This window comes from Manacus candei, unplaced genomic scaffold, assembly GCF_025592945.1.
Source record: "Manacus candei isolate 608988 ecotype Guabito, Panama unplaced genomic scaffold, ASM2559294v1 h1tg000009l, whole genome shotgun sequence".
Taxonomy (NCBI): domain Eukaryota; kingdom Metazoa; phylum Chordata; class Aves; order Passeriformes; family Pipridae; genus Manacus; species Manacus candei.
In genome coordinates, this window is record NW_026138057.1 from 6,336,862 (window position 1) to 6,347,453 (window position 10,592).

Below are 10,592 nucleotides of genomic sequence, written 5' to 3' on the forward strand. Positions count from 1 at the left end.
GAAAGCATACACCGCTCTCGTATTCTGACAAAACAGCAGTTCAGTACCGATGTGAAACCACACGCCATCATTTGCCGTAGTGTGCTGTGTTACATGTTGTAAACGCAGCGAAGCTTTAGTAATACCAGACTTGACCACTGGCCCATACGAGACCTCGCTCCACCCTGTGAAATCTGCGCTGAGAAGTGGGGCAAGACTGACAGGTTTTATTGTGAAACTTAACAAGTTTGTGGATTAGCAAAGCTACCATATTGAAAGCTGAAAATCCCTCCTCGGTCATGTCTCTACAGAACAGAGTGTTCATTCCTCAATTAAAATTTTAATAATAAAGTTACCAAAACTCAACACAAGATCTACCAGTTTGTGCCCGCTTTACAATATTGTCATAGAATATGGGAGAAAGTGTTCTAAGAGTTTATATTTTTCTCCACCTCCTAGCAAAACTCGATAAACCTTCGACGCTTGTTTACGCTGGGCTGTTCTTTTTTTCAAGGTCCCCCCCCTGTGCTTCACCGCAGCGAGAGATTTCGTAAAAGCGAAGGCACCTTATTTAACTAGACTTGTGCATGCTTCGGACTGAAAATGCCTTGGGAGAAATCTGTCTAGCCCGGCAACTGGTTCCTGGAGAAAACCGAGGAGGAGAAAGGCGATTCGGGGCGAGGACCTCACGCTGCGCACACACATGTGCGGGCAGCAGCTCCCCCCCGGCTCAGGACGGCGAACCCCCCGGGACCTCCCCTCTCGCTGCCACGGCAGCTTCCTCCCGGCCTTTTAAACCGGTCTCTCGGGGGGGCTCGGCCGCCTCAGTCCGCCCGCCGGGGCCCAGGGGAGCCGCCCGTGTCCCCGCCGCCCTCACCTGCCCCAGCGGGGCCGGGCCCTGCGTGCGGGCCCTGCGGCCCCGCCGCGCACCGGGCCGGGAGAGGCGGCCGCGCTGGACCCGCAGCAGCGACAAGAACCGCACACGCACAGACACAGACACGCAGACACCCAGTGCCCGCCGCAGGTACCTCCCCGCCGCGGGTACCTGCCCGCCCGGCCCCCGCCCCGACTCACAGGGCGTGCGTGAAGGCGCTGAGTCCCGGGGGCACGGCCGCCAGCCCCCGCCCGGAGCAGTCCACGCCGCGGTCGCCGTCGCAGCTGCAGGAGGCCGGGCAGGGAGGGGGGGACGCTCCGCCGCTGGGTCCGGCCCAGCTCCCCAGGCCCCAGGCGACGAGGCCAAGCAGAGCGAGGCACCGCATCGCCGGCCCCGCCGGCCGCCGGCCGCCCAGCCTGCCCCGGCCCGGCCCGGCTCGGCTCGGCCTGCCGCTCTCCGCCGCCGCCCTTCGCGCACCGAGCCCCGCCGGCCGCCGCAAAAAAAAAAAAAATAAAAAAAAAAAATTAAAAAAAAAAAAATAAAAAAGCCAACAACGACTGAAAAAAAAAAAAAAAAAAAGAAAAGAGGCGCCTCCGTCCGGCGCGGCTCTAGGGCTGCCTCAGCGGGAAATCAGCCCTTCGCCGCCCGCCCCGTGCACAGCCCGCAGCGCCGCTCGCCGCCGCTCATCCCAGCCCCGCGGGCAGCGCTCGGGGGCGGCCGTGGCCGTGGCGGTCCCGGGCCGGTCCCCGGCCCTTCGGCGGCCGCGGCTCCCCGGCTGCGCTCGGCGCCCCCGCCCCTCCCGGACCTCGGTCCTGCGGCGGCTCCGCGCCCAGGGCAGGGGTGCGCATGCTAATGAGGCCCCGCCCCCGCGCCCCCATTGGCGCGGAGCGGGGGCGGGGCGGGAAATATGCAAAGCAGAGCTCGACCTTAGCCAATGGGCGCGGTGGGCGGGGCTGGCGGCGGGACAGCCCCGCCCCCCGCGCCCCGGGGCCGCTCCCCGGGCGCCGCCGGGACCACCGGGAACCACCGGGAACCACCCGGGCCTCGTCCCGCGGGAACGGGGCGGGATGAGCGCAGGAGCCGCGGGGCCGGGCGGGCCTGTGAATGAGGGCAGCGCCGGGCCCTGGGATCACAGGACACTATTTCCAGCTCTAGCTTTGCCGCGGCGGGAGCGTGAGGGCTCCTGGCCCCGCATCCCCCAGCAGCCGGCAGGCACCGGCACCGAGCCCTGACATGCAGTGGGAGGAGACAAAGGCAGCCCCATGGGGGGTTCGGTACCAGAGGATCCCAGCTGGCATGGCACATCCATGCCCTGGAAGCGAGGACGGGGGGCCGTGCCGTGCTTCTGCCTCTGGGACATAAAGCGTTTCACACTCCTGTTCCCGAAGCAGCCCGAGCTCTTCTCAAAGCTGGTTTGCTTTTAAAGAACTGTTTGCTTCCCACACGAAACACCGCCGTGGCACCTGGCTTTTACAGAACCTGTATGTTGAAACCAAACCTATGCCAGTCTGGGTCCTCTTCTCCTTACTGCCTTAAAAAGAGTGCTAAACAAAGCTGAAAACCCATCCATCCTTGTCATTAGTGCCCTCCATCACCCTCTTTGTGCTGCTTTTCTCTTTAACCAAGTTTTTTCTTTTTTTCCTAATGATTTCTTTTGGATGTTTCTAACCAGCAGCCACCGCCAGGAATAAGCCTGGCACCCGTTCAGCCGTGCATCATGATCCACACAATCACCACATCTCACTGGAGATATCACAGCAGCACTTGGGTAACGCCAGTTGGGACCTCCTACTGTTGGCTCCCTCTGGTCCAGACTCCATAACGAGCTCTGAGCCCACAAATCAGACCGAAGCAAGCACTGTGAAAGCACCGGATCTTGTCCTGGTGCACACTCACACCGCCTACTTAACATGTCTCCTTTGACGCTCTGAACTTACCTGGGGAGTTGCCTGCCCAGCTCCACGGCCAGCCCAGCCTGAGTCACGCCCAGGCAGGTGTCTGTGCAGCCCAACCTAAACAGCACAAACACCTAGAGAGCACACTGCAGATCCGTGCAGGTAGGCAGGTACCTGTCTGTTCATTCTGTGGGTAGGTGATGGAGAAGCACCGAAAGCGCAGTGACTGACAACCTGCCTCCACCGCAGCAGGGAAATGGGATGAACCGCACCGCTGTGCGAACGCTGAGCTCCGCCAGCTTCCCCAAGCCAGGAGCAGATTTGCAATGCAAAGTAAAAGCAACTGTGCAAGGGTGTCACAAGGCACGGCAGCACTTACTTCAAGTTCCTGCAATCGCATCCAAACAATCCCAAATACCCACACATACGTGGTAAGTCAAACATGTCAGGGGTGAGGCAGACTGCTCCCAGCAGACACACAGTGAAGCTCAACAGCAACCCTGGCCTGGCACCGGTGCAGGGCAGTCAGGAGTTGAGGACACCATTGTTACGACCTGCCCTGCCAGGCAGGAGTAACTTTTGTTTTTTGCTAATAAATCCCTTGGTGTGAATTAAAGTAAATCGATACTAGATGATCAGTATCGATCAGGTAAACACATATCAGTGTTTACAGATATATATATATATTTATACATATGGTTTATTCTAGAACAATTTGATTGCAAGGGAAAACAATATGTAGCCGTTTTGGTCGTTATTATCTATGGTAACATGGAAATATAAAAGCATAAAGGTATTGCAAAGGAAAACAAGTATTTAGCCGTTTCGATTGTAATATAGCAATGTAAAAGTATAAATGTGTCACACAAGAATATGTGTAAGGGAAAAGAGAGAAAGAATAAAAGAGAATGAAAGAGCGAGAAAAAGAATTAAAGCTCATTGTCACCACTCAAAGGTCTCTGGTGAACTTGGTTGCTGTTTTTGCTGGTGTCTTTGTCCATTGGGGGGTGTGGGGGGAGAGAAGCCCATGAAATATAAAATTCGGTGGGTTTATACACCCTCCTGGTGCCTCCCAGATGTGTGTGTGGAGGGGCTGTTTGGCACAGTGACGCTGGTTTTGCAGAGAGCTGGAGGTGCTGGTTTTTGCAAAGTCATTTTAGGCTTCGGGGTAGGGGGACCGCTTTGGAGGCACTCCTGCTAAAAGCGAGGCGTTCTGCAGGGTAATGGGGGGGGTGTGTGCACAAAAGGGCCCCTTTTGACACAGCCTGGCTCAAGGGAGATAAAGCATCACACACACAGAGAGTCGCTGCTGGTTGTCTTTAGAAAGGCATCACACACTTAGGGAGGAATCGCACACCTAAAGAGTCCTCCCCCCTCGGGCCATCAGAGTTAACAGTTTGTGAGCCAAAGCCTCCTCCCCTCAGCCTTTATCTTCACTCTCCTGGCTTCTTTGCACAGCTCGCAAATGTTTTAAGGCAATTAAAAAAGTCCAGTTCCTCACACCCATCCCTTACACTTCATCTTCTCAAGGACTGCTCGTACCAACACTGACATGCCAGGGGACACCCCACGCCGGGCTGATGTCTGGACTAATGACACCTTCCTTGTGCTGACTGAGGTGGGGGAAAAAAGGAAAAGTCTTGGTTTAAAGGTGGTTGTTTGGTGAAAATTAAGAATCAAGCATGTAAATAGCGGAGACCTGAAGATTTAAAATCACCTGTGCCCAAGAAAGTAGAGGTCACAGTGGGGACCTTAGAAATATAGATCCTCCAGCCAGCTCCTCCACCTCCTACATTTCTCCTCAAGTTTTTTCAACTCCTCTCTTCTAAAAGTGCTAACACTATTTTACCTAGTCACTAAAAATGTTATTCTCTTCCATTTGAGAATCCTACTCCTGACACACTGATTTTGTGTGAACATCATCAGTGCAAAAGTAAGGTCATTTAATAACAGGCTATGTGCTTGTTTTGTACCTTGTGAGAAATACGAAGCTCTCAAAGTTGAATCCACCAATGTATGCTAAAACTTTGCCATACAAATATAGACACATATGTTTATCTCTTGTCCTTCTCCCTGGTTGATCTTGGCAGGGAAATGCATCATCAAAGCCATGTTGTTCTAAGAAATGTCAGGGTCAAAAACTGTGCATTCATGTCACCCTCTGTGCCTGTGCTCAGGGACAGTGATGGAGCAGCAGCAACCAGAATAGTAGGGGAAAAAAATTAAAAGGAGTTATCTTGACATACTCCAATGAAACAGATTCAAACCAATCCACATAAGAAAAAAATGACCTTTTTCTTCCACAGTTGGCAAAGAAAAATAACAAAGCACTTATACTCACTCTGCAAATAGTCTCACTTGACTAACCAAAGATAATGGGAGCAGAAATGGCCCTCAGTGCCTGCTTGGCTTTGGAAGATGAATAGTAGCAGGGAGCTTACTTTGTGCTGCAGCAGTGGTGGCCTGCAATGCCCACAGAAACAGAACTTCTGGGAAAAAAAGGACAAAAGATCTTTAGTAAAAGCAGAATAGCAAAGTTGTTGGGTTTTTTTACTCTTCATGCTTCGAAACACTGGAACAGTTTAGCTTTTCCTCTCAAATCCTTATCTGATTTCAATCTTTCCATTAATTTTCTCAGCATGGCTTCAGGTGTATTTTCCATAGTGCAGCTCTCTCAAGTCTCCATACTGGAAACTCCTGTCCTAGGATCAATCCATTTGACTTTGCCATTCAGTCAATACTGCTTTGCTGCTTCCATTTAGGCCATAACTCATCCTGGCAAATTAATACTTTCCTTAGTTTTTCAACCCCTGCCTCTTCCTTGATAGTACTGTCAGAGCACTGCTCTCTCCTCTCCATCAACAACCCACATTTCTCTCGCTTTCTTAGGCAGGAACCTGTTTGCAGGCACTTATTGGTTTTATTTTCCTTTTAAGGAAAACTCTAATATTTTTTGCAAGGCTGGTTTATTTACGTAACGAAGATCTACAAGGTGTTTTAAGCTGGGAAAAAAATGGGCACATTTTACTAAATGGCCCACTTAACTAAAAATTGTACCCATGGAATTTGAAATTATCATAGTTTAAAAATCTAGTCCTTAGTGTCACAAATGCCAAGAAGCATCTCTCAAAATACAGCATAAGGCAGCAATTAGCTTATTTAATAAAAAAATAACTGCAAAGGAGAGAAAAATCCCAAGCTGTGCTTTAAACCAGGTGAAGGACATGAGGATCTAACAATCAAGTCAACTAAAAAAAATAGATGAAAGGTTCACTTTAGCTGAGCTGTGGAGAAACTATGCTCTGTTCTTTGGGGAAACTGGAAAGCACCATGAACTGATGTTGTATCGCTGCATAAATTCTTCAGGATTTAGAGACCGATGTATAGGCAGGTGTTTGTAAAACTTTTGTCAGACATTCACTGAAAAGACATTAGGAAAGCCTGAGAGATGAAGGGAAAAAAAATACAAAAAGTATGGACATCGGATTTTTTTCTTTTATTGCCACAAAACTGTCCAGCAATATAACTGCTGCTGGCAAAAATCCTCCTTCAGAGACATGAATTCATTTGGATTTGATGGGGGTTTGATGTGGAAGAGCATGCAGATTAAGACCAGAAGCAAAAAAGGCAACGTCCATATCCACCCATATGTATTCTATGCACTCTGGCATATTTCACCATATGTGGCCAACTGAGGATTAGCAGGGAGAGCACTTTGGGTGAGGGGTGGGCAGGGGCAGGCAGGGGCTCTCAGGCAGCATCTAGTGTGGGCTTCGCCACCCTGGAGCAGCTCCTATCCTGCCCATGCCCCTTTCTCTGAGATCCTCCATAGGAAACAAAAAGAATCACATTTTTAAAGTCACACAACCTGTTATTAACTTTTTTTTATAAGCCACTGAAGTGCTGACCAGTATAAAATTGAAGGCAAGACATTATACCAGGAATTAAAAAACCTAAACAAAGCAGTGCTTTAAGGGGGAAATCTGCCTCTGCTGAGGGCCAGCTTAAGGATTATGTAGCTGTAAACCTATTTAAACACTATTCTGAAGAATTATAGTAGAGCCCAAGTAATGTAAAGGAGTAAACTACCTTCAATGATAAATTACTCCCAGCACATGCCCATGATCCTAAAATGTTCAGCCAAATATTATTAAAGCTCCTATGTAAGACTGAATAAAATCCTTTTGTTCAAGTCCTTTATCAAGGAAGACTTGATTTGGTACATTAACTATCATCATCACAGAATAACTCAAACAATCTGGAAAAAGAAATACATAGGGAGAAATAGGGGGGATCTTATAAGGGAACAATTAACCATAATGTAACCATTTAGTACTGAACAATTTTCAGTGCACTGCTAACAAATTATTTCTTTTTAGTGTTGTGATGAAGACTGAGAGGGGATACACACCCCGTAAGTTTTGACTTGAATTTTCTATTAGTATAAATTAACTCACTAACATCCTAGGTGCAATGCATTGATTTAAATCACGTTGCACACATGCCAGATACCTTTGGCACATTCTCTGAAATGACTAGGTCACTGATTTCTTCCTATACATGGAGCCTCGAAGATGAACAGAAGTGTTTGGTTTGCTTTCCTTTAGCACACAATTCCTCATCACTGTCCAACATTTTGTGTTGTTCTTTGTCTCTCACTCAAATACAACAGCGGAACAAAAATTTATAATTTTATCCATATTTTGAAGCTGTATAAACACAACTAATCTGGGGGTGCCATAGTTTTGCTAGGATTGACTTTAAATTGCAGTTTTGTAAAGCTCTTATAGTTAAAAGGCAACTGACTCACCAGGCTTCAGCAGAATCCTTACTGCTGGAGTAACTGAGGAATCCCAGCCTTATTTTAACTATTTTTTATCTTGGAGGGAGGAAGGAAAGAACACTAAGTAATTAGAATTTATCATCAAGTTCCTCTATCAGACATGAAGCTACTTTCAAAATTTGGAGCATAAGCATACACTCGTAATTTTGGGCCTATTTTATCCTATTTTACCCTCTCTTTACCCAATATTGTTATCCTTGTCTTTTTTTCTCACTGCTAAGTCATTTCCCACAATTTCTCTCTGGCTTGCCATGCAGAGAGGTTCGAGTTTTGTTCAGTAAAACACAGTACATATTTACAGGGTTGATTCAAGAACTGACACATGCTGACACTGATGCCCCCCAAGAGGGCCAGACACTTCTCAAGATACTTTCAGTGGAGGGGAACAAATGTTATCAGGCCCTCATAAATTTCCACAGGCCGTGGAAATGAAAGTGAAAACTTTGGGGGGCACCTAGCACAAGGTAACAAATCTATTTAGCAACCTTTAATAGATGATTGAAACTTTAAAGACAGAACCATCACATTCCTTAAGTAACTGCAAACCTTTATCACGGCGATCCAATTTTTTTACTCACCCAGTTGCATTCTGCTTGTCTAATTAGAATTATTCTTGCTACATCCTCACATTTACTTCAAGCTGTTGCTGTGCACGATTAAACTGCAGCGTGACCCAAGCCTAACAGCATCAGCAGCTCAGGCAGACATGTTATACACAGGGATGTGTCTACCTTGACTTCAGCAAAGCCTTTGACACTGTCTCCCATGGCACACTCCACGGCTTGGACGGGGGCACTCTCTGCTGGGTTAAAAACTGGCTGGAGGGCCGAGCCCAGAGGGTGGTGGTGAATGGTGCTGCATCCAGCTGGTGTCTGGTCACCAGTGGTGTCCCCCAGGGACCAGTGCTGGGCCCAGTTCTAGGTAATATCTTTACTGATGTCTGGAGGAGGGGATTGAGTCTGTCTGCCATCAGCAAATTCGCGGGCAGCACCAAGTTGGGTCAGACTGTTGATCTGCTGGAGGGTGGGAAGGCCCTGCAGAGGGATCAGAACGGGCTGGATCAATGGGCTGAGACCAATGGCAGGGGGTTCAACAAGACCAAGTGCTGGGTCCTGCACTTTGACCTCAACAACCCCCTGCAGTGCTACAGGCTGGGCACAGAGTGGCTGCAAAGTGGCCCAGTGGAAAAGGATCTGGGGGTGCTGGTCAACAACGGATGAACACGAGCCAGTGTGTGCCCAGGTGGTCAGGAAGACCGGGGGAATCCTGGCATGTATCAGGGAGAGTGTGGCAGCAGGACCAGGGAAGTGATTCTGCCCCTGTACCCGGCACTGGTGAGGCCACACCTCGAGTGCTGTGTCCAGTTCTCAGCTCCTCAATTCAGGAAGGACGTTGAGGTGCTGGAGTGGGTCCAGACAAGTGCAACAAAGGTCCTAAAGGATCTGGAGCACATGTCCTGTGAGGGATGGCTGAGGTTGTTTGACCTGGAGAAGAGAAGGCTCAGCAGAGACCTCATCACTCTCTACAACCCCCTGACAGGAGGCTGTAGCCAGGTGGGGATTGGTCTCTTCTCCCAGACAACCAGCAACAGGACAAGGGGACACAGCCTCAAGCTGTGCCAGGGGAGGTTTAGGCTGGACATTAGGAAGTAATTCTTCATGGAAAGGGTGATTAGATATTGGAACAGGCTGCCCATGGAGATGGTGGAGTCACTGTCCCTGGAGGTGTTTAAGGAAAGACTGGACATGGCACTCAGTGCCATGGTCTAGTGACATGGTAGTGTTCGGTCATAAATTGGACTTGATGATCTCAGAGGTCTTTTCCAATTCAATTGATTCTGTGATTCTGTAACACTTTCATGAAGCAGCAAGACAGCTGCTTCAGCTTCTCAGCTTCAGCAAGGTTACAAAAAAATAATAGCAAAAAATTCAGCAAAAAACCCCAAGTTTTAATAAACATACCAGGAGTTTTGCATCTCAAGCTGTTGGCTCGTGCTGCAGGACAGGCTCACTTTTGTACTCCTTGGAGGAAACAAAGAAAAATTTATAAATTGCCTCAAATAAAATCACATAGGAAACTGCAAAAATTTATTTCATTTTCTTCTACCGTATTTTTTTTCCACTTCTCAGAAGCATTTATATTACAGTGCCAGCCACAAAAACTACAATTTTGCAGCAATAGATTGAGGGCTTCTGGAACCAAACCATTTGTTCTGTCATTGTACACTGCAAAATACAACACAATCCTGATTCTTAAGAGGATTGGAGGAGGTTGTGAACTGTTTTAAATATCCTCTGCAAGGATTTTGGAGAAAAATTCCCAAATACTCATCAAAAGTAATACTTGCTTTAGTTTTACTGTATGTCTAATTATGTGTGATGACCAATGCCTAAGGTACACAGTGCCTGTCCACAACAATCAGATTTTGCATTCTGCAATAAGGAAAAATGTCTTTAAAACCTCCTGAGCCTTGGATGTCTCTCAAGGTCCTTCATACACATGTATTTTAATTACTCTTTCTGACACTGCTGAGCTGCTCTGGTCTTTATTTCCCATATTTTTGTAATGGCACAGGAAGGCAAAGTAGGCCACTGTTATCTCACTCTCATTTACAAGAGTGGAAATTAATACACAAACAGAAAACAGTGGCCATTTTCAAACCCCAACTCAAACCTAGGACTTCCAGGTGCTGCTGCAATGCCAGGAATACAATAAATCACTAACTTTTGCCTTTTACTTCCAGGCCCTTGAAGCAGGTGAAAGGCCTGGTGACTTATTTCCCTGCTGTTAGCCATCCAGTCTCCACCAATGATTAGATTTTATTCAGACAATGCTGCTGTGCTGCTCAGGCAGGGAAGCAGAGTGTGATTAGATAAGAACCAGGCACAGGTGCTTGTACTTACCTTTGGACGTTTTTGGTCGGGTTGGGAGGGCGGCACTTGTTTCTCCAGGTTCCCCCCCTTTCCCTCCCCCTCCCAGTCTATTTTCTAGAAAGCAAGGA

The 10,592-nt window shown here is 48.3% G+C and overlaps 1 protein-coding gene across 2 annotated transcripts in view; it reads right to left on the reverse strand.

Moving 5' to 3' along the window:
* Positions 1–1,344, reverse strand: part of LGR4 (leucine rich repeat containing G protein-coupled receptor 4) — a 73,262-nt gene extending 71,918 nt beyond the window's left edge. Inside the window, exon 1 of one of the 2 annotated variants that reach the window (XM_051776640.1) lies at positions 1,054–1,344. In XM_051776640.1, coding sequence (XP_051632600.1) covers positions 1,054–1,238 — 185 coding nt within the window. In that variant the 5' untranslated portion in view covers positions 1,239–1,344. The remainder of the gene's footprint in view (positions 1–1,053) is intronic. The other variant, XM_051776631.1, reaches the window with a different exon arrangement.
* Between the last annotated feature and the right edge of the window lie 9,248 nt (positions 1,345–10,592).